Source organism: Natator depressus, chromosome 12, assembly GCF_965152275.1.
Source record: "Natator depressus isolate rNatDep1 chromosome 12, rNatDep2.hap1, whole genome shotgun sequence".
Taxonomy (NCBI): Eukaryota; Metazoa; Chordata; order Testudines; family Cheloniidae; genus Natator; species Natator depressus.
The window spans coordinates 43,339,090-43,361,884 of record NC_134245.1 but is presented as its reverse complement, the minus strand read 5'-3'; the positions used below and the strand labels follow the sequence as shown (position 1 = coordinate 43,361,884).

Below are 22,795 nucleotides of genomic sequence, written 5' to 3'. Positions count from 1 at the left end.
CTCGCTCCGGCGGGGGCGGGTCTCCCGCCGCCCGGCCCGAGATGGCGGAGCGCGACCGCAGGAGCCGCCGGCAGCCGGGCAGGGCGCGCGCGGCGAGCAGCCCCCCCAGGGGCCCCCGGCCCGGCCGGTGAGAGCAGGGCGGGGCCCGGCGCGAACCAGAGCTGCGCCCCCGCCTTTCCCCGCCCCATCCCAGGGCCCCCCGCCCCCCCACCCCCGTTCCCAGCCCTCGCCTCCCCTCCTGCCCCATCCCATGGCCCCTGCCCCCCCACCTGCCCCCAGTCTGTCCCCACCCCCATTCCCAGCCCTCGCCTCCCCTCCTGCCCCATCCCAGGGCCCCCTGCCCCCCCACCTGCCCCCAGTCTGTCCCAACCCCCATTCCCAGCCCTCGCCTCCCCACCTGCCCCCACCCCCATTCCCAGCCCTCGCCTCTCCTCCTGCCCCATCCCAGGGCCCCCTGCCCCCCCCACCTACCCCCAGTCTGTCCCCAACCCTATTCCCAGCCCTCGCCTCCCCTCCTGCCCCATCCCAGGGCCCCCTGCCCCCCCACCTGCCCCCAGTCTGTCCCCACCCCCATTCCCAGCCCTCGCCTCCCCTCCTGCCCCATCCCAGGGCCCCCTGCCCCCCCCACCTACCCCCAGTCTGTCCCCACCCCCATTCCCAGCCCTCGCCTCCCCTCCTGCCCCATCCCAGGGCCCCCTGCCCCCCCTCCTGCCCCCGTTCCCAGCCCTCGCCTCCCCTCCTGCCCCATCCCAGGGCCCCCTGCCCCCCCACCCCCGTTCCCAGCCCTCGCCTCCCCTCCTGCCCCATCCCAGGGCCCCCTGCCCCCCACCCCCCGTTCCCAGCCCTCGCCTCCCCTCCTGCCCCATCCCATGGCCCCCTGCCCCCCCACCTGCCCCCAGTCTGTCCCCACCCCCATTCCCAGCCCTCGCCTCCCTCCTGCCCCATCCCAGGGCCCCCTGCCCCCCCACCTGCCCCCCCACCTGCCCCCACCCCGTTCCCAGCCCTCGCCTCCCCTCCTGCCCCATCCCATGGCCCCCTGCCCCCCCCACCTGCCCCCAGTCTGTCCCCACCCCCATTCCCAGCCCTCGCCTCCCCTCCTGCCCCATCCCATGGCCCCCTGCCCCCCACCTGCCCCCAGTCTGTCCCCACCCCCGTTCCCAGCCCTCGCCTCCCCTCCTGCCCCATCCCAGGGCCCCCTGCCCCCCCACCCCCGTTCCCAGCCCTCGCCTCCCCTCCTGCCCCATCCCAGGGCCCCCTGCCCCCCCACCTGCCCCCAGTCTGTCCCCACCCCCATTCCCAGCCCTCGCCTCCCTCCTGCCCCATCCCATGGCCCCCTGCCCCCCCACCCCCGTTCCCAGCCCTCGCCTCCCCTCCTGCCCCATCCCAGGGCCCCCTGCCCCCCCACCTGCCCCCAGTCTGTCCCCACCCCCATTCCCAGCCCTCGCCTCCCCTCCTGCCCCATCCCAGGGCCCCCTGCCCCCCCACCTGTCCCCAGTCTGTCCCCAACCCCATTCCCAGCCCTCGCCTCCCCTCCTGCCCCATCCCATGGCCCCCTGCCCCCCCACCTGCCCCCAGTCTGTCCCCACCCCCATTCCCAGCCCTCGCCTCCCCACCTGCCCCATCCCATGGCCCCCTGCCCCCCACCTGCCCCCCCACCTGCCCCCACCCCCGTTCCCAGCCCTCGCCTCCCCTCCTGCCCCATCCCATGGCCCCCTGCCCCCCCACCTGCCCCCAGTCTGTCCCCACCCCCATTCCCAGCCCTCGCCTCCCCTCCTGCCCCATCCCAGGGCCCCCTGCCCCCCCACCTGCCCCCAGTCTGTCCCAACCCCCATTCCCAGCCCTCGCCTCCCCACCTGCCCCCACCCCCATTCCCAGCCCTCGCCTCTCCTCCTGCCCCATCCCAGGGCCCCCTGCCCCCCCACCTACCCCCAGTCTGTCCCCAACCCTATTCCCAGCCCTCGCCTCCCCTCCTGCCCCATCCCAGGGCCCCCTGCCCCCCCACCTGCCCCCAGTCTGTCCCCACCCCCATTCCCAGCCCTCGCCTCCCCTCCTGCCCCATCCCAGGGCCCCCTGCCCCCCCCACCTACCCCCAGTCTGTCCCCACCCCCATTCCCAGCCCTCGCCTCCCCTCCTGCCCCATCCCAGGGCCCCCTGCCCCCCCTCCTGCCCCGTTCCCAGCCCTCGCCTCCCCTCCTGCCCCATCCCAGGAGGGCCCCCTGCCCCCCCACCCCGTTCCCAGCCCTCGCCTCCCCTCCTGCCCCATCCCAGGCCCCCTGCCCCCCCACCCCCGTTCCCAGCCCTCGCCTCCCCTCCTGCCCCATCCCAGGGCCCCCTGCCCCCCCACCCCCTTTCCCAGCCCTCGCCTCCCCTCCTGCCCCATCCCATGGCCCCCTGCCCCCCCACCTGCCCCCAGTCTGTCCCCACCCCCATTCCCAGCCCTCGCCTCCCCTCCTGCCCCATCCCAGGGCCCCCTGCCCCCCACCTGCCCCCCCACCTGCCCCCACCCCCGTTCCCAGCCCTCGCCTCCCCTCCTGCCCCATCCCATGGCCCCCTGCCCCCCCACCTGCCCCAGTCTGTCCCCACCCCCATTCCCAGCCCTCGCCTCCCCTCCTGCCCCATCCCATGGCCCCCTGCCCCCCCACCTGCCCCCAGTCTGTCCCCACCCCCGTTCCCAGCCCTCGCCTCCCCTCCTGCCCCATCCCATGGCCCCCTGCCCCCCCACCTGCCCCCAGTCTGTCCCCACCCCCGTTCCAGCCCTCGCCTCCCCTCCTGCCCCATCCCAGGGCCCCCTGCCCCCCCACCTGCCCCCACCCCCGTTCGCAGCCCTCGCCTCCCCTCCTGCCCCATCCCATGGCCCCCTGCCCCCCCACCTGCCCCCCCACCTGCCCCCACCCCCGTTCCCAGCCCTCGCCTCCCCTCCTGCACCATCCCAGGGCCCCCTGCCCCCCCACCCCCCGTTCCCAGCCCTCGCCTCCCCTCCTGCCCCATCCCATGGCCCCCTGTCCCCCCACCCCCGTTCCCAGCCCTCGCCTCCCCTCCTGCCCCATCCCATGGCCCCCTGTCCCCCCACCCCCGTTCCCAGCCCTCGCCTCCCCTCCTGCCCCATCCCAGGGCCCCCTGCCCCCCCACCTGCCCCCAGTCTGTCCCCACCCCCATTCCCAGCCCTCACCTCCCCTCCTGCCCCATCCCAGGGCCCCCTGCCCCCCCACCTGCCCCCACCCCCGTTCCCAGCCCTCGCCTCCCCTCCTGCCCCATCCATGGCCCCCTGCCCCCCCACCTGCCCCCAGTCTGTCCCCACCCCCATTCCCAGCCCTCGCCTCCCTCCTGCCCCATCCCATGGCCCCCTGCCCCCCCACCTGCCCCCAGTCTGTCCCCACCCCCATTCCCAGCCCTCGCCTCCCCTCCTGCCCCATCCCAGGGCCCCCTGCCCCCCCACCTGCCCCCAGTCTGTCCCCACCCCCATTCCCAGCCCTCGCCTCCCCACCTGCCCCCACCCCCATTCCCAGCCCTCGCCTCTCCTCCTGCCCCATCCCAGGGCCCCCTGCCCCCCCACCCCCGTTCCCAGCCCTCGCCTCCCCTCCTGCCCCATCCCATGGCCCCCTGCCCCCCCACCTGCCCCCAGTCTGTCCCCACCCCCATTCCCAGCCCTCGCCTCCCCTCCTGCCCCATCCCAGGGCCCCCTGCCCCCCCACCTGCCCCCAGTCTGTCCCCACCCCCATTCCCAGCCCTCGCCTCCCCACCTGCCCCCACCCCCATTCCCAGCCCTCGCCTCTCCTCCTGCCCCATCCCATGGCCCCCTGCCCCCCCACCTGTCCCCAGTCTGTCCCCAACCCCATTCCCAGCCCTCGCCTCCCCTCCTGCCCCATCCCATGGCCCCTGCCCCCCCCACCTGCCCCCAGTCTGTCCCCACCCCCATTCCAGCCCTCGCCTCCCCTCCTGCCCCATCCCAGGGCCCCCTGCCCCCCCACCTGCTCCCACCCCCGTTCCCAGCCCTCGCCTCCCCTCCTGCCCCATCCCAGGGCCCCCTGCCCCCCCACCTGCCCCCAGTCTGTCCCCACCCCCATTCCCAGCCCTCGCCTCCCCTCCTGCCCCATCCCAGGGCCCCCTGCCCCCCCACCTGCTCCCACCCCCGTTCCCAGCCCTCGCCTCCCCTCCTGCCCCATCCCATGGCCCCCTGCCCCCCCACCTGTCCCCAGTCTGTCCCCAACCCCATTCCCAGCCCTCGCCTCCCCTCCTGCCCCATCCCATGGCCCCCTGCCCCCCCACCTGCCCCCAGTCTGTCCCCACCCCCATTCCCAGCCCTCGCCTCCCCTCCTGCCCCATCCCAGGGCCCCCTGCCCCCCCACCTGCTCCCACCCCCGTTCCCAGCCCTCGCCTCCCCTCCTGCCCCATCCCAGGGCCCCCTGCCCCCACACCTGTCCCCAGTCTGTCCCCACCCCCGTTCCCAGCCCTCGCCTCCCCTCCTGCCCCATCCCAGGGCCCCCTGCCCCCCCCACCTACCCCCAGTCTGTCCCCACCCCCATTCCCAGCCCTCGCCTCCCCTCCTGCCCCATCCCATGGCCCCCTGCCCCCCCACCTGCCCCCAGTCTGTCCCCACCCCCGTTCCCAGCCCTCGCCTCCCCTCCTGCCCCATCCCAGGGCCCCCTGCCCCCCCCACCAGCCCCCAGTCTCTCCCCACCCCCGTTCCCAGCCCTCGCCTCCCCTCCTGCCCCATCCCAGGGCCCCCTGCCCCCCCACCTACCCCCAGTCTGTCCCCACCCCCATTCCCAGCCCTCGCCTCTCCTCCTGCCCCCACCCCCGTTCCCAGCCCTCGCCTCCCCTCCTGCCCCATCCCATGGCCCCCTGCCCCCCCACCTGTCCCCAGTCTGTCCCCAACCCCATTCCCAGCCCTCGCCTCCCCTCCTGCCCCGTCCCATGGCCCCCTGCCCCCCCCACCTGCCCCCAGTCTGTCCCCACCCCCATTCCCAGCCCTCGCCTCCCCTCCTGCCCCATCCCAGGGCCCCCTGCCCCCCCACCTGCCCCCACCCCCGTTCCCAGCCCTCGCCTCCCCTCCTGCCCCATCCCATGGCCCCCTGTCCCCCCCACCTGTCCCCAGTCTGTCCCCACCCCCATTCCCAGCCCTCGCCTCCCCTCCTGCCCCATCCCATGGCCCCCTGCCCCCCCACCTGCCCGCCTCCTGCTCCCAGTCTGTCCCCACCCCCATTCCCAGCCCTCGCCTCCCCTCCTGCCCCATCCCATGGCCCCCTGCCCCCCCACCTGCCCCCAGTCTGTCCCCACCCCCATTCCCAGCCCTCGCCTCCCCCTCCTGCCCCATCCCAGGGCCCCCTGCCCCCCCACCTGCCCCCCCACCTGCCCCCACCCCCGTTCCCAGCCCTCGCCTCCCCTCCTGCCCCATCCCATGGCCCCCTGCCCCCCCCACCTGCCCCCAGTCTGTTCCCACCCCCATTCCCAGCCCTCGCCTCCCCTCCTGCCCCATCCCATGGCCCCCTGCCCCCCCACCTGCCCCCAGTCTGTCCCCACCCCCGTTCCCAGCCCTCGCCTCCCCTCCTGCCCCATCCCATGGCCCCCTGCCCCCCCACCTGCCCCCAGTCTGTCCCCACCCCCGTTCCCAGCCCTCGCCTCCCCTCCTGCCCCATCCCAGGGCCCCCTGCCCCCCCACCTGCCCCCACCCCCGTTCCCAGCCCTCGCCTCCCCTCCTGCCCCATCCCATGGCCCCCTGACCCCCACCTGCCCCCCCACCTGCCCCCACCCCCGTTCCCAGCCCTCGCCTCCCCTCCTGCACCATCCCAGGGCCCCCTGCCCCCCCACCCCCGTTCCCAGCCCTCGCCTCCCCTCCTGCCCCATCCCATGGCCCCCTGTCCCCCCACCCCCGTTCCCAGCCCTCGCCTCCCCTCCTGCCCCATCCCATGGCCCCCTGTCCCCCCACCCCCGTTCCCAGCCCTCGCCTCCCCTCCTGCCCCATCCCAGGGCCCCCTGCCCCCCCACCTGCCCCCAGTCTGTCCCCACCCCCATTCCCAGCCCTCACCTCCCCTCCTGCCCCATCCCAGGGCCCCCTGCCCCCCCACCTGCCCCCACCCCCGTTCCCAGCCCTCGCCTCCCCTCCTGCCCCATCCCATGGCCCCCTGCCCCCCCACCTGCCCCCAGTCTGTCCCCACCCCCATTCCCAGCCCTCGCCTCCCCTCCTGCCCCATCCCATGGCCCCCTGCCCCCCCACCTGCCCCCAGTCTGTCCCCACCCCCATTCCCAGCCCTCGCCTCCCCTCCTGCCCCATCCCAGGGCCCCCTGCCCCCCCACCTGCCCCCAGTCTGTCCCCACCCCCATTCCCAGCCCTCGCCTCCCCACCTGCCCCCACCCCCATTCCCAGCCCTCGCCTCTCCTCCTGCCCCATCCCAGGGCCCCCTGCCCCCCCACCCCCGTTCCCAGCCCTCGCCTCCCCTCCTGCCCCATCCCATGGCCCCCTGCCCCCCCACCTGCCCCCAGTCTGTCCCCACCCCCATTCCCAGCCCTCGCCTCCCCTCCTGCCCCATCCCAGGGCCCCCTGCCCCCCCACCTGCCCCCAGTCTGTCCCCACCCCCATTCCCAGCCCTCGCCTCCCCACCTGCCCCCACCCCCATTCCCAGCCCTCGCCTCTCCTCCTGCCCCATCCCATGGCCCCCTGCCCCCCCACCTGTCCCCAGTCTGTCCCCAACCCCATTCCCAGCCCTCGCCTCCCCTCCTGCCCCATCCCATGGCCCCCTGCCCCCCCCACCTGCCCCCAGTCTGTCCCCACCCCCATTCCCAGCCCTCGCCTCCCCTCCTGCCCCATCCCAGGGCCCCCTGCCCCCCCACCTGCTCCCACCCCCGTTCCCAGCCCTCGCCTCCCCTCCTGCCCCATCCCAGGGCCCCCTGCCCCCCCACCTGCCCCCAGTCTGTCCCCACCCCCATTCCCAGCCCTCGCCTCCCCTCCTGCCCCATCCCAGGGCCCCCTGCCCCCCCACCTGCTCCCACCCCCGTTCCCAGCCCTCGCCTCCCCTCCTGCCCCATCCCATGGCCCCCTGCCCCCCCACCTGCCCCCAGTCTGTCCCCACCCCCATTCCCAGCCCTCGCCTCCCCTCCTGCCCCATCCCAGGGCCCCCTGCCCCCCCACCTGCTCCCACCCCCGTTCCCAGCCCTCGCCTCCCCTCCTGCCCCATCCCAGGGCCCCCTGCCCCCACACCTGTCCCCAGTCTGTCCCCACCCCCGTTCCCAGCCCTCGCCTCCCCTCCTGCCCCATCCCAGGGCCCCCTGCCCCCCCCACCTACCCCCAGTCTGTCCCCACCCCCATTCCCAGCCCTCGCCTCCCCTCCTGCCCCATCCCATGGCCCCCTGCCCCCCACCTGCCCCCAGTCTGTCCCCACCCCCGTTCCCAGCCCTCGCCTCCCCTCCTGCCCCATCCCAGGGCCCCCTGCCCCCCCCACCAGCCCCCAGTCTCTCCCCACCCCCGTTCCCAGCCCTCGCCTCCCCTCCTGCCCCATCCCAGGGCCCCCTGCCCCCCCACCTACCCCCAGTCTGTCCCCACCCCCATTCCCAGCCCTCGCCTCCCCTCCTGCCCCATCCCATGGCCCCCTGCCCCCCCACCTGTCCCCAGTCTGTCCCCAACCCCATTCCCAGCCCTCGCCTCCCCTCCTGCCCCATCCCATGGCCCCCTGCCCCCCCCACCTGCCCCCAGTCTGTCCCCACCCCCATTCCCAGCCCTCGCCTCCCCTCCTGCCCCATCCCAGGGCCCCCTGCCCCCCCACCTGCCCCCACCCCCGTTCCCAGCCCTCGCCTCCCCTCCTGCCCCATCCCATGGCCCCCTGTCCCCCCCACCTGTCCCCAGTCTGTCCCCACCCCCATTCCCAGCCCTCGCCTCCCCTCCTGCCCCATCCCATGGCCCCCTGCCCCCCCACCTGCCCGCCTCCTGCTCCCAGTCTGTCCCCACCCCCATTCCCAGCCCTCGCCTCCCCTCCTGCCCCATCCCAGGGCCCCCTGACCCCCCACCTGCCCCCAGTCTGTCCCCACCCCCATTCCCAGCCCTCGCCTCCCCTCCTGCCCCATCCCAGGGCCCCCTGCCCCCCCACCTGCCCCCAGTCTGTCCCCACCCCCATTCCCAGCCCTCACCTCCCCTCCTGCCCCATCCCAGGGCCCCCTGCCCCCCCACCTGCCCCCACCCCCGTTCCCAGCCCTCGCCTCCCCTCCTGCCCCATCCCATGGCCCCCTGCCCCCCCACCTGCCCCCAGTCTGTCCCCACCCCCATTCCCAGCCGTCGCCTCCCCTCCTGCCCCATCCCATGGCCCCCTGCCCCCCCCACCTGTCCCCAGTCTGTCCCCAACCCTATTCCCAGCCCTTGCCTCCCCTCCTGCCCCATCCCATGGCCCCCTGCCCCCCCCACTTGCCCCCAGTCTGTCCCCACCCCCATTCCCAGCCCTCGCCTCCCCTCCTGCCCCATCCCAGGGCCCCCTGCCCCCCCACCTGCCCCCACCCCCGTTCCCAGCCCTCGCCTCCCCTCCTGCCCCATCCCATGGCCCCCTGCCCCCAGTCTGTCCCCAACCCCATTCCCAGCCCTCGCCTCCCCTCCTGCCCCATCCCATGGCCCCCTGCCCCCCCACCTGCCCGCCTCCTGCCCCCAGTCTGTCCCCACCCCCATTCCCAGCCCTCGCCTCCCCTCCTGCCCCATCCCAGGGCCCCCTGCCCCCCCACCTGCCCCCAGTCTGTCCCCACCCCCATTCCCAGCCCTCGCCTCCCCTCCTACCCCATCCCAGGGCCCCCTGCCCCCCCACCTGCCCCCAGTCTGTCCCCACCCCCGTTCCCAGCCCTCGCCTCCCCTCCTGCCCCATCCCATGGCCCCCTGCCCCCCCACCTGCCCCCAGTCTGTCCCCAACCCCATTCCCAGCCCTCGCCTCCCCTCCTGCCCCATCCCAGGGCCCCCTCCCCCCCCCACCTGCTTGCCTCCTGCCCCAAGTCTGCCCCCACCCCTGTTCCCAGCCCTCTCCTCCCCTCCTGCCCCATCCCAGGGCCCCCTGCCCCCCCACCTGCCCCCAGTCTGTCCCCACCCCCATTCCCAGCCCTCGCCTCCCCTCCTGCCCCATCCCAGGGCCCCCTGCCCCCCCACCTACCCCCACCCCCGTTCCCAGCCCTCGCCTCCCCTCCTGCCCCATCCCATGGCCCCCTGCCCCCCCACCTGTCCCCAGTCTGTCCCCAACCCCATTCCCAGCCCTCGCCTCCCCTCCTGCCCCATCCCATGGCCCCCTGCCCCCCCCACCTGCCCCCAGTCTGTCCCCACCCCCATTCCCAGCCCTCGCCTCCCCTCCTGCCCCATCCCAGGGCCCCCTGCCCCCCCACCTGCCCCCAGTCTGTCCCCAACCCCATTCCCAGCCCTCGCCTCCCCTCCTGCCCCATCCCAGGGCCCCCTGCCCCCCCACCTGCCCCCACCCCCGTTCCCAGCCCTCGCCTCCCCTCCTGCCCCATCCCATGGCCCCCTGCCCCCCCCACCTGCCCCAGTCTGTCCCCACCCCCATTCCCAGCCCTGGCCTCCCCTCCTGCCCCATCCCATGGCCCCCTGCCCCCCCACCTGCCCCCACCCCCGTTCCCAGCCCTCGCCTCCCCTCCTGCCCCATCCCATGGCCCCCTGTCCCCCCCACCTGTCCCCAGTCTGTCCCCACCCCCATTCCCAGCCCTCGCCTCCCCTCCTGCCCCATCCCATGGCCCCCTGCCCCCACACCTGCCCCCACCCCCATTCCCAGCCCTCGCCTCCCCTCCTGCCCCATCCCAGGGCCCCCTGCCCCCCCACCTGCCCCCACCCCCGTTCCCAGCCCTCGCCTCCCCTCCTGCCCCATCCTATGGCCCCCTGCCCCCAGTCTGTCCCCAACCCCATTCCCAGCCCTCGCCTCCCCTCCTGCCCCATCCCATCGCCCCCTGCCCCCGCCTCCTGCCCCCAGTCTGTCCCCACCCCCATTCCCAGCCCTCGCCTCCCCTCCTGCCCCATCCCAGGGCCCCCTGCCCCCCCACCTGCCCCCACCCCCGTTCCCAGCCCTCGCTTCCCCTCCTGCCCCATCCCATGGCCCCCTGCCCCCCCCACCTGCCCCCAGTCTGTCCCCACCCCCGTTCCCAGCCCTCGCCTCCCCTCCTGCCCCATCCCATGGCCCCCTGCCCCCCCACCTGCCCCCAGTCTGTCCCCACCCCCGTTCCCAGCCCTCGCCTCCCCTCCTGCCCCATCCCATGGCCCCCTGCCCCCCCACCTGTCCCCAGTCTGTCCCCAACCCCATTCCCAGCCCTCGCCTCCCCTCCTGCCCCATCCCATGGCCCCCTGCCCCCCCCACCTGCCCCCAGTCTGTCCCCACCCCCATTCCCAGCCCTCGCCTCCCCTCCTGCCCCATCCCAGGGCCCCCTGCCCCCAGTCTGTCCCCACCCCCATTCCCAGCCCTCGCCTCCCCTCCTGCCCCATCCCAGGGCCCCCTGCCCCCCCACCTGCCCCCAGTCTGTCCCCACCCCCATTCCCAGCCCTCGCCTCCCCTCCTGCCCCATCCCAGGGCCCCCTGCCCCCCCACCTGCCCCCACCCCCGTTCCCAGCCCTCGCCTCCCCTCCTGCCCCATCCCATGGCCCCCTGCCCCCCCACCTGCCCCCAGTCTGTCCCCACCCCCATTCCCAGCCCTCGCCTCCCCTCCTGCCCCATCCCATGGCCCCCTGCCCCCCCCACCTGTCCCCAGTCTGTCCCCAACCCCATTCCCAGCCCTCGCCTCCCCTCCTGCCCCATCCCAGGGCCCCCTGCCCCCCCACCTGCCTGCCTCCTGCCCCAAGTCTGCCCCCACCCCTGTTCCCAGCCCTCTCCTCCCCTCCTGCCCCATCCCAGGGCCCCCTGCCCCCCCACCTGCCCCCAGTCTGTCCCCACCCCCATTCCCAGCCCTCGCCTCCCCTCCTGCCCCATCCCAGGGCCCCCTACCCCCCCCACCTCCGTTCCCAGCCCTCGCCTCCCCTCCTGCCCCATCCCATGGCCCCCTGCCCCCCCACCTGCCCCCAGTCTGTCCCCACCCCCATTCCCAGCCCTCGCCTCCCCTCCTGCCCCATCCTATGGCCCCCTGCCCCCCCCACCTGTCCCCAGTCTGTCCCCAACCCTATTCCCAGCCCTCGCCTCCCCTCCTGCCCCATCCCATGGCCCCCTGCCCCCCCACCTGCCCGCCTCCTGCCCCCAGTCTGTCCCCACCCCCATTCCCAGCCCTCGCCTCCCCTCCTGCCCCATCCCAGGGCCCCCTGCCCCCCCACCTGCCCCCAGTCTGTCCCCACCCCCATTCCCAGCCCTCGCCTCCCCTCCTGCCCCATCCCATGGCCCCCTGCCCCCAGTCTGTCCCCAACCCCATTCCCAGCCCTCGCCTCCCCTCCTGCCCCATCCCATGGCCCCCTGTCCCCCCCACCTGTCCCCAGTCTGTCCCCACCCCCATTCCCAGCCCTCGCCTCCCCTCCTGCCCCATCCCATGGCCCCCTGCCCCCCCACCTGCCCGCCTCCTGCCCCCAGTCTGTCCCCACCCCCATTCCCAGCCCTCGCCTCCCCTCCTGCCCCATCCCAGGGCCCCCTGCCCCCCCACCTACCCCCAGTCTGTCCCCACCCCCATTCCCAGCCCTCGCCTCCCCTCCTGCCCCATCCCAGGGCCCCCTGCCCCCCCACCTGCTCCCACCCCCGTTCCCAGCCCTCGCCTCCCCTCCTGCCCCATCCCAGGGCCCCCTGCCCCCCCACCTGCCCCCAGTCTGTCCCCACCCCCATTCCCAGCCCTCGCCTCCCCTCCTGCCCCATCCCAGGGCCCCCTGCCCCCCCACCTGCTCCCACCCCCGTTCCCAGCCCTCGCCTCCCCTCCTGCCCCATCCCAGGGCCCCCTGCCCCCACACCTGTCCCCAGTCTGTCCCCACCCCCGTTCCCAGCCCTCGCCTCCCCTCCTGCCCCATCCCATGGCCCCCTGCCCCCCCACCTGTCCCCAGTCTGTCCCCAACCCCATTCCCAGCCCTCGCCTCCCCTCCTGCCCCATCCCATGGCCCCCTGCCCCCCCACCTGCCCCCAGTCTGTCCCCACCCCCATTCCCAGCCCTCGCTTCCCCTCCTGCCCCATCCCAGGGCCCCCTGCCCCCCCACCTGCTCCCACCCCCGTTCCCAGCCCTCGCCTCCCCTCCTGCCCCATCCCAGGGCCCCCTGCCCCCCCACCTGCCCCCAGTCTGTCCCCACCCCCATTCCCAGCCCTCGCCTCCCCTCCTGCCCCATCCCAGGGCCCCCTGCCCCCCCACCTGCCCCCAGTCTGTCCCCACCCCCGTTCCCAGCCCTCGCCTCCCCTCCTGCCCCATCCCAGGGCCCCCTGCCCCCCCCACCTGCCCCCAGTCTCTCCCCACCCCCGTTCCCAGCCCTCGCCTCCCCTCCTGCCCCATCCCAGGGCCCCCTGCCCCCCCACCTACCCCCAGTCTGTCCCCACCCCCATTCCCAGCCCTCGCCTCTCCTCCTGCCCCCACCCCCATTCCCAGCCCTCGCCTCCCCTCCTGCCCCATCCCAGGGCCCCCTGCCCCCCCACCTGCCCCCACCCCCGTTCCCAGCCCTCGCCTCCCCTCCTGCCCCATCCCATGGCCCCCTGCCCCCCCCACCTGCCCCAGTCTGTCCCCACCCCCATTCCCAGCCCTCGCCTCCCCTCCTGCCCCATCCCATGGCCCCCTGCCCCCCCACCTGCCCCCACCCCCGTTCCCAGCCCTCGCCTCCCCTCCTGCCCCATCCCATGGCCCCCTGTCCCCCCCACCTGTCCCCAGTCTGTCCCCACCCCCATTCCCAGCCCTCGCCTCCCCTCCTGCCCCATCCCATGGCCCCCTGCCCCCACACCTGCCCCCACCCCCATTCCCAGCCCTCGCCTCCCCTCCTGCCCCATCCCAGGGCCCCCTGCCCCCCCACCTGCCCCCACCCCCGTTCCCAGCCCTCGCCTCCCCTCCTGCCCCATCCCATGGCCCCCTGTCCCCCCCACCTGTCCCCAGTCTGTCCCCACCCCCATTCCCAGCCCTCGCCTCCCCTCCTGCCCCATCCCATCGCCCCCTGCCCCCGCCTCCTGCCCCCAGTCTGTCCCCACCCCCATTCCCAGCCCTCGCCTCCCCTCCTGCCCCATCCCAGGGCCCCCTGCCCCCCCACCTGCCCCCACCCCCGTTCCCAGCCCTCGCTTCCCCTCCTGCCCCATCCCATGGCCCCCTGCCCCCCCACCTGCCCCCAGTCTGTCCCCACCCCCGTTCCCAGCCCTCGCCTCCCCTCCTGCCCCATCCCATGGCCCCCTGCCCCCCCACCTGCCCCCAGTCTGTCCCCACCCCCGTTCCCAGCCCTCGCCTCCCCTCCTGCCCCATCCCATGGCCCCCTGCCCCCCCACCTGCCCCCAGTCTGTCCCCACCCCCGTTCCCAGCCCTCGCCTCCCCTCCTGCCCCATCCCATGGCCCCCTGCCCCCCTCACCTGCCCCCAGTCTGTCCCCACCCCCATTCCCAGCCCTCGCCTCCCCTCCTGCCCCATCCCAGGGCCCCCTGCCCCCAATCTGTCCCCACCCCCATTCCCAGCCCTCGCCTCCCCTCCTGCCCCATCCCAGGGCCCCCTGCCCCCCCACCTGCCCCCAGTCTGTCCCCACCCCCATTCCCAGCCCTCGCCTCCCCTCCTGCCCCATCCCAGGGCCCCCTGCCCCCCCACCTGCCCCCACCCCCGTTCCCAGCCCTCGCCTCCCCTCCTGCCCCATCCCATGGCCCCCTGCCCCCCCACCTGCCCCCAGTCTGTCCCCACCCCCATTCCCAGCCCTCGCCTCCCCTCCTGCCCCATCCCATGGCCCCCTGCCCCCCCCACCTGTCCCCAGTCTGTCCCCAACCCCATTCCCAGCCCTCGCCTCCCCTCCTGCCCCATCCCAGGGCCCCCTGCCCCCCCACCTCCGTTCCCAGCCCTCGCCTCTCCTCCTGCCCCATCCCATGGCCCCCTGCCCCCCCACCTGCCCCCAGTCTGTCCCCACCCCCATTCCCAGCCCTCGCCTCCCCTCCTGCCCCATCCCATGGCCCCCTGCCCCCCCCACCTGTCCCCAGTCTGTCCCCAACCCTATTCCCAGCCCTCGCCTCCCCTCCTGCCCCATCCCATGGCCCCCTGCCCCCCCACCTGCCCGCCTCCTGCCCCCAGTCTGTCCCCACCCCCATTCCCAGCCCTCGCCTCCCCTCCTGCCCCATCCCAGGGCCCCCTGCCCCCCCACCTGCCCCCAGTCTGTCCCCACCCCCATTCCCAGCCCTCGCCTCCCCTCCTGCCCCATCCCAGGGCCCCCTGCCCCCCCACCTGCCCCCAGTCTGTCCCCACCCCCATTCCCAGCCCTCGCCTCCCCTCCTGCCCCATCCCAGGGCCCCCTGCCCCCCCACCTGCCCCCACCCCCGTTCCCAGCCCTCGCCTCCCCTCCTGCCCCATCCCATGGCCCCCTCCCCCCCCACCTGCCCCCACCCCCGTTCCCAGCCCTCGCCTCCCCTCCTGCCCCATCCCATGGCCCCCTCCCCCCCCACCTGCCCCCAGTCTGTCCCCACCCCCATTCCCAGCCCTCGCCTCCCCTCCTGCCCCATCCCATGGCCCCCTGTCCCCCCCACCTGCCCCCAGTCTGTCCCCACCCCCATTCCCAGCCCTCGCCTCCCCTCCTGCCCCATCCCAGGGCCCCCTGCCCCCCCACCCTCTGTCCCCACCCCCACTGGCCCGCTCCAGCTCTCCCCACCTGCCCCCCCGTGACCTCTGCCCCCCACCTCTCCTCTGGCCACCTGTCCCTCCCCCCCACCCCACAGCTTCCTCTCATCACCTCCCCAGTGCTCCCCACCTGCCCTAACCTCTGCCCCCCCACCCCTTCACCTGCCCCAACTTCCCCCCAGTACCTCCCACCTGCCCTACTCTCCGACCCATCCCTCACTTCTCCTCCACCTGCCCAACCCCCTGCACCTGCCTCCATCCAGCTCTCCCACTAGCCCTGCTCTCAGCCCTGTCCCCCACAGTGCCCCTAGCCTCTCAGTCCTGCTACCAGCCACCTCCTGCCAGCACCCCCGCCCCCAACATCTCCCCACCCTGCCCCAGCCCATCTCCTTCTTCCTCCTAACTTGCCTCTTTCCCAGCACCCTCTGACTCCAGCCTTGGCTCTCCTCTCTGTCCCCCATCCCTGTGCTCCTCAGACCTGCCCCTTATTCATGGCTTCTGGCCCCCTTTGCCCTAGCCCCTCTCCCATCCCACTCTCCCCCACCTGCTTTGACCCCCTGCCAGGTCAGCCGCTGTCTCTGAGTCTGTGTTTGGTTGCAGTGAGGAGCACCCACCTGTGTTGCCATCCCCGATACGTGGAACCAGCTGCGAGAGGCCGGAGTGCTACCAGGCAGAGCCATCAGGCCTGCTGGAGTGTTACCAGTGCCGCTACCTCTGCACGGCCAGAGGTGAGACTCACCTGCCTCTGCTACCCAGCGGATGCTCTGCACTAATTCCCATAGTGCACAGGGCCCTGTCTGGGGGCTGAGGGTGCCAGGTGTCCTGTCTAAAGTGTGTGTGGGGATGGGAGGGGTCTGCTGCCTGTGCCCCTGCTGCCTCTTGGCTGTTAGTCCTGGTGAGGTTGGACGGAGGCACCTGCCAGTTCCCTCCGTGCCCCTGGCCGGTAGCTGGACGTGTGTCCTGGGACAGGATGAGAGTTTGTTGGCATCTGGCCCTGGTGATGTGGTGCCCCGGGAAACACCAGCGCTTAATGTGGTCTGACATGTATTGGGGGGTTGGTCTGTCGTCACTCCTGACTGCCCATTCCCCAGCCCAGCAGTTAATTCTGCCTCCAAATGAACCCTGTTCCCCCCCACTCCTCATCAGTTCTCCCCCATCTGGCCTCTGCTCTTCACCCCTCGCCTGGGGCTGGCTGCAGCTGGTCCCTTCTCTCCCTTCCCAGGCTGGGTGGTGTGGAGACCATGGGGTGAGAGGGGAATCATAGAATATCAGGGCTGGAAGGGACCTCAGGAGGTCATCTAGTCCCACCCCCTGCTCAAAGCAGGACCAATCCCCAACTAAACCATCCCAGCCAGGGCTTTGTCAAGCCTGACCTTAAAAACCTCTAAGGAAGGAGATTGCACCACCTCCCTAGGTAACCCATTCCAGTGTTTCACCACCCTCCTAATGAAAAAGTTTTTCCTAATATCCATCCTAAACCTCCCCCACTGCAACTTGAGACCATTACTCCTTGTTCTGTCATCTGCTACCACTGAGAACAGTCTAGATCCATCCTCTTTGGAACCCCCTTTCAGGTAGTTGAAAGCAGCTATCAAATCCCCCCTCATTCTTCTCTTCTGCAGACTAAATAATCCCAGTTCCCTCAGCCTCTCCTCATAAGTCATGTGTTCCAGTCCCCTAATCATTTTTGTTGCCCTTCGCTGGACTCTTTCCAGTTTTTCCACACCCTTCTTATAGTGTGGGGCCCAAAACTGGACACAGTACTCCAGATGAGGCCTCACCAATGCCGAATAGAGGGGAATGATCATATCCCTCGATCTGCTGGCTATGTTCCTACTTATACAGCCCAAAATGCCGTTAGCCTTGGCAACAAGGGCACACTGTTGACTCTCATCCAGCTTCTCGTCCACTGTAACCCCTACATCCCTTTCTGCAACACTGCTGCCTAGCCACTCGGTCCCTGATCTGTAGCAGTGCATGGGATTCGTCCTTCCTAAGTGCAAGACTCTACACTTGTTGAACCTCATCAGATTTCTTTTGGCCCAATCCCCTAATTTGTCTAGGGCCCTCTGTATCCTATCCCTACCCTCCAGCTTATCTACCACTCCGCCCAGTTTAGTGTCATCTGCAAACTTGGAGGAACCATCCCATTGCTCCCAGGCAGGGTAGGGGGAGAGGAGCCACCTTGAGCTGGGTTCATCCTGTTCCCCCAGCTCCACCTGGGAGAATGAGGTCTGCTCCGGGCGGGAGCCCTGATTGGCTGCTGTAGCTCAGGATGTGGGACAGTGGAGAAAACAGCCAATCAGAGGAGGGTCCCCACAGGTGGTGCTAGCAACCTGCTTGCCTCAGCAACCCTACTCCTTTTCAGACATTTGATTTCTGGGGCTAGGACCTAACCCAGCATACTTACCCTGTGTGTGTGTACAAACCCCTGTAACCTGGCACACTTACCCTGTGTGTGTGTGCGCAAATCCACTGTAACCTGGCACACTTACCTTGTGTGTGTACGCAAACCCACTGTAACCTGACACACTCACCGTGTGTGTGTGGGAGTACAAATCCAGTGTAACCTGGCACACTTACCATTTGTGTGTGTGTACAAACCACTGTAACCCAACACACTTTCCCCGTGTGTGTATACGTAACGCAGTGCATTTTAACTCGTGTGGGTGGGTGCACTTTATCCTGATTGCAATGGTCCCTTCTGTCTTTGGAATCTCTGAATCTGTGCATACACAGACCTATTGCAACTCAGTGGACTTCAACCTCTTTGTGTGTGTACACAGACCCACTTCATCCCGTGTGTGTGTGTGTACAGACCCACTTCAACCCAGTGCTCTTTAACCTATGTGTATACACATACCCATTTGAACCCAGCGCACTTTAGGCCCCAGAGATGGCCATGCCTGCAGCAAGGTCCATAGCTGGGATGCATCTTGCCAGCTGGGGATCTTCCTCATTCCAATAGTCCCAAATCCTCTGAGACAAAGACAACACTTGATTCCGGGAGAGCTGTTCACGTGCTGATCCCGGGGCTAGGGTGTGTGCATGCTGCAGAAGGGCAAGGAGGAGGTTGGGCCTGTGGCTGGTGAACTATTACTCTAGCTCATGCCTTGAGCTGAGTGTGGATTATTGAGGTGAGGGCTCTGGCCAGCTGCATATGGCTCTTTACTCTTGTGACTTGGTGGTAGGCATCAACCTACAGGGAGCAGCAGAGCAGCAGGAATGGGATTTGCTGTTGATGCTGAGCGAGAACAGAGGAAGCTAGATAAAGGGTGTCAGGCAGTTATTACAAGCTCATAAAAGGGGTTGTATCAGTGGATGATGGAACTTTGCCCTGTATCAGTGCAATAAAACTCCTCCAGAAACCTGCCTGGAAGCATGGAATGGGGGAGGGTTTTGGTGCCTTTGCATGGGTGAATTAGTTGCTCCGAAAGAGTCAAGTTGCTGTCAAGTCTCCTACTTTAAAAAGCTGCCCCTTTTCTCCTTCGTATTGTTTTACAGCAAATCCAGCCTCGCACAGCAACTTGCCTCCCGTATCCTCCACTGGTGTCATGTAATGCTCAGGGGTAAAGTCAGGGCCTGCACCCAGTACTGAACCATCACTTGGGCTCTCTGCTGCCTTCTCTGACTGGACAGTTTAGAGGGTGTATGACCAAGTTCCTTTATGCTGGTTTAGTAGGGGTGAAGGTGAAATTTCTGTGCACCCTTCACTCCTAAGACTCTTCCCTCCACTGGAGCAAGTGCACAGACCGTCAGTTTTTGGGTACAGGGGCTGAGATGTTTGGCACAGTTAATTTGCCGTATACCACCATGGATGCTGAAGGGGGCTAACTGAATCCAGTAGCATGTGCAGCTACTGCTGGCTCTGAATGTTCAGGGAGAGAGAAGGCTAGGAGTATAGCATGTTCCCTGCCTGCCAGCCAGCCAGCCAATTGGCCCTTCCCGAGCTTTGGAATACAGACTGTTCCCCGCTGGCTCTGCCTCAGGTGGATTCTTCATTTGCACCCCTAAGTGGCTGAGTGCTTTGCAAAGATGTGAGGCTTGTCCTGTCCATGGCATACAGTGGTGATGAGGGATGCCCCTTGGTAAGGCTGTGTGCCTCATGGGGTTTAAAGCAAGTTAAAAACAAATGAGATTTTCAGAGCCTGCTAACAGCTGCCTTATTTCCTGCTCTGGGGCTGCTGGCTTGTTTGCATTAGTGAGTTGTTGATCCTGTCTGTCAAGGTAGCTGTGTCACACCCCTCAGCATGAGAGTGCTTGCAGGACCCATGGATTTATCTGAAGTTGTGGGTGCTCAGCACGTAAGAAAAAAGGCCCTTAAAATATAAAGATCAAAGCAAAATAGTCTCTCCTTCTCCCTCCTAAAGCAGATTGGCTGGAACTTGGCTTCTCCTTCTGGTCTGCCCCCCGCATTCAGAGGGCAGGTGAGGAGCTCTCGTATTAATCAAGCTGCTTGATTTATTTGGATTTGTAACAATTGCAAGCCCCTCTCCAGAGCTCCAGGTATTTCAACAACAATTGAAACAACAGTAGGACTGTGAGGAGTAGTTCCCCACTATGCTGTATGGCTGTATATCTGCCGTGTCATCAGACACCTAAGGAAAAAGTTGGGCTTTGCAGTCATGGAAAAATGCACAGGTTAATGTCATCAAGAAACTGGTGAGGAAAAGGTGGGCCTTGCATGTTGTCCCGTAGTCATCTTTCCCTCAGTGAAAGGGAGCTTCAACTACTTACTTCATGGTCTGCAACAGGCAAACCCTCCCTCATGTCCCTGTGTTGCTGCGAGAGAAGCCAGCCCTCTTATAGTTATGGGGGGTGCAGGACCTTCTCAATAAGAGACCCACTGCTAACTGGCCTTTGAATTGTTCATCTTTGCAGCTTGCTGCCAGCTGGTGGAAGTTCTGCTGACCATGCTGATCCTGATCTGCAGCTCTGTGTCCTACAGCTCGACAGGCGGTTACACCGGCATTCCCAACTTGGGGGGCATTTACTACTACCAGTATGGAGGGGCTTATAGTGGCTTTGATGGGGCAGAGGGGGAAAAAGCCCAGCAACTTGACACCCAGTTCTACCAATTAAAGCTGCCGACAGCAAGAGCAGCAATGGCTGTGGGAGGGGCCCTGATGGCCTTCTCTTGCCTTCTTGTTTTGGTTGGTGTACTGCGGCTGCCATGGCATTTCCCAGCCTGGCTGCTGCTCGAATGCACCCTGGACATATTGATTGCACTTGGCTTCCTGCCTGCTCTGTACTTCTACTTCCACCTTCTGTTGGATGCCTACGATTCTCCAGTGTGCAAAGAGAGAGAGAATCTCTACCAAAGCAAAGGCTACCAAGGATTCAGCTGCGGTGTGCATGGGGCAGAGATAGCAGCTGGGCTCTTTAGCTGCATTGCCATTGTGGTGTTCTTGGTCAGTGCTGGCCTTGCTGTCAGGGGATACAAAACAGTTCATCAGCTGAGAGAGAAGCCAGTGGAAATGTATGAGTTTTAGGGTGGCTTGTTCATAGCCAAGCTGTCCTACCAGCTCATCTCTCTCTGTGGCTGCCAGCCTGGACACCAAGAAGGGGCAGCATCCTCTTCCCTGTCTCAGGACGTTGCATCTGCACTGCTACAATCAGAATACAGGACCATGGCCACAACAAGCACCCCTACCATGAGAGAACAGCTCCAGCTAGAGCCAAGCTGCTCTTAACCAGCCCTCACATTTAAATCTTGTGAATGTGAGTGGAACAGATGCATTCTTAGTTCCATAATCCACATCTGCTCCTTGGCTCTGCCTTTGTTAGCAGTGACTAGCTTACTGCTTGTGCTGAGCTCAGTAACTTGGGAGTAGAGGGGCCCCTCCATCTCCTGATCTGCTCAAGCAAGATGTCCCAGCTCTCTCATTGGCCATAGTCCCGTTCCTCCCATACAAGGTAGAACTACCAGCGCTTGGCAAGATACCTTGTTCATTAGCTAAGACTGAGCTTTTCACTTGACCTTAAGCACAAGGGGACTTCGTCTCTCCTCCCATCACTGCATGTTTGAACAACTTTGATTCCCAGCTGCTTGCTACAGCAGTGCAGGGAGCAGGAGAGAATGACATAGGAAGAGAGCCCAGGTTCAGCCACTAAGCCCTGCCACTAGCTCTTCTCTGAGCCTGTGCTTCCTCACATTTCGGAGTGTCACCTTTAAACCATGGTTCTTATTTTTTTAAAATGTAATTGATCATATAAGAAAATGATTCTACAAACCTGATCATTAGCGGAAGGGTGAGTGAGGACAAACACCAACCATTGTTCCCATAAAGCAGGGGTTCTTAAACTGGGGGTTGGGACCCCTCAGAGGGTCCTGAGGTTATTACATGGGGGGTCACGAGCTGTCAGCCTCCACTCCAAACCCCACTTTGCATCCAGCATCTATAATGGTGTTTAATATATAAAAAAGTGTTTTTAATTTATAAGGGGGTCGCACTCAAAGGCTTGCTGTGTGAAAGGGGTCACCAGTAAAAAGTTTGAGAACCACTGCCATAAAGCGAGGTGACGTCACTCAGGCAGTAGAAGCTTCACCGCTTGTGTCTGGAGCGTGACCCTAATGAACAGTTGAGCGCTGCAAGCCTGTGTGGAGCCTAGCAGAGCAGGAGCAGCAGTGGGGGGAGGGGTTTACATGTTCATTAGCACCTAGGATTGAGCCTGTGACCAACCCATGGGGAAATGGGATGAAGGCCTGGGAATGTAATGGATCACAGTGGCAACAAGAGAAGACCATCCTATTAAATACAGTTTCTATAACTCATCCCACTATGGTGGGACACTGTCCCCACCACCTTCACCACTTAGCTGAATGGCCAAAGTGTAGGTGCTCCAGGGCTCCCTACAGATTTGAACCTCAAGAGTGACAATGGCTAGGTCTGCCAATCCTCCAGGAGTATCCTGGAGTCTCCAGGAATTAAAGATTAATTTTTAATTAAAGATTGTCATGTGAGAGAACCTCAAGGACTACATCCACCCAAAATCGGCATCCCTAACAATGGCTGCCTCAGCCCCAGGGGGATGTTGCTTTTGGTCCCTGGTATGGGGAGTATGGTGCTCAGCTGAAGGGCTGGCAGCCCGGAGATAGATGGAGCAGGCCCTCTTGTGGGAATGGCTGGAGCCTGGCAGTATTTGATGGCAAAAGGCACATATCTCCCCCCCCCCCCCAACCCCTTTTTTCCCTTCTGCTACATGTGGAGATTTGGCCAGCTGGCTTGGCAGGTGGCCACATCCTTTGGGTGAGAGGGGCAGGAAGACCCATTTCTGATGTAAGCTAGTGCTGTTGCTTTTTTCCTCCCCTTGTCTCTGCTTTTCCCCTGCACTGTTTCGCCAGTGTGGAAGGCAGTTTGTGCTGTTTCTCTCCCTGTAATAGAGGCCCAACACAACTCAAGGGAACAAGAAATAGCCATGTCCTTGTCTGAGCAGAGCTCAGGGTGGACAGGCATTTACCTAAACTCTGTAGAGCATGTGTTCTCATGCTGGAGGGCATAACATCCCCTGGCCTTTGTTTATGGCTAGATGGGAGTATCTTGAAGCTTTTTTGGGGGGGTTTATAACATGGGCTCATAGCCTCCAACTGATTAAGAGCCCTGCTGGAGCTGGACCAAGCACTAGAAAAGACTCGGCACTGGTCCCCCAGGTGCTAGCTGAGCTAAGCTCAGACTTTCTGGCCCGTCTACCTCTGCTACAAGCTGAGTCAGCTAGCTAGGGTCAGGCACTCCAGAGTGGTGGGCGGACAGGTCAGGCCTGGCTGAAGTGAAGGGGAGGCATGCCCCACAGCACTGTGTATTTCACTGAGTTGCTCCTCTTCTCCCAGGTGTGGTGCAGTTAATCCAGGTGTTACTGAATGCTCTGGCTCTTGTGTGTGCTCACTTCCTATTTTGTTCTTTCTGGATTCAGTGCTGGCTTTACAGATGGTGGCTTCAATGATAATTGCTACTGACCCTTCAAGGGTCAAGCACTGGTGCAAATCCAGCAGCTGGATCAGCAGTTCACCATCCTCAGAGCTCTTCTTATATAGAGCAGCTTGACTTTCTTGTTGGAGAGCTGAGTAATAGCACTGGGCTTCCTTCTTGGAAGGTCCATGCCTCTGC

The 22,795-nt window shown here is 67.5% G+C and overlaps 1 protein-coding gene across 1 annotated transcript; it reads left to right on the top strand.

The window, feature by feature from the left end:
* Positions 1–41: 41 nt before the first annotated feature.
* On the top strand, positions 42–21,848 carry MARVELD3 (MARVEL domain containing 3). Its single transcript, XM_074969120.1, has 3 exons — positions 42–127; positions 15,291–15,418; positions 19,572–21,848. The coding sequence occupies exons 1-3, from the start codon at positions 42–44 to the stop codon at positions 20,180–20,182; spliced, it is 825 nt and encodes a 274-aa protein (XP_074825221.1). The 3' UTR covers positions 20,183–21,848.
* Positions 21,849–22,795: the final 947 nt, after the last annotated feature.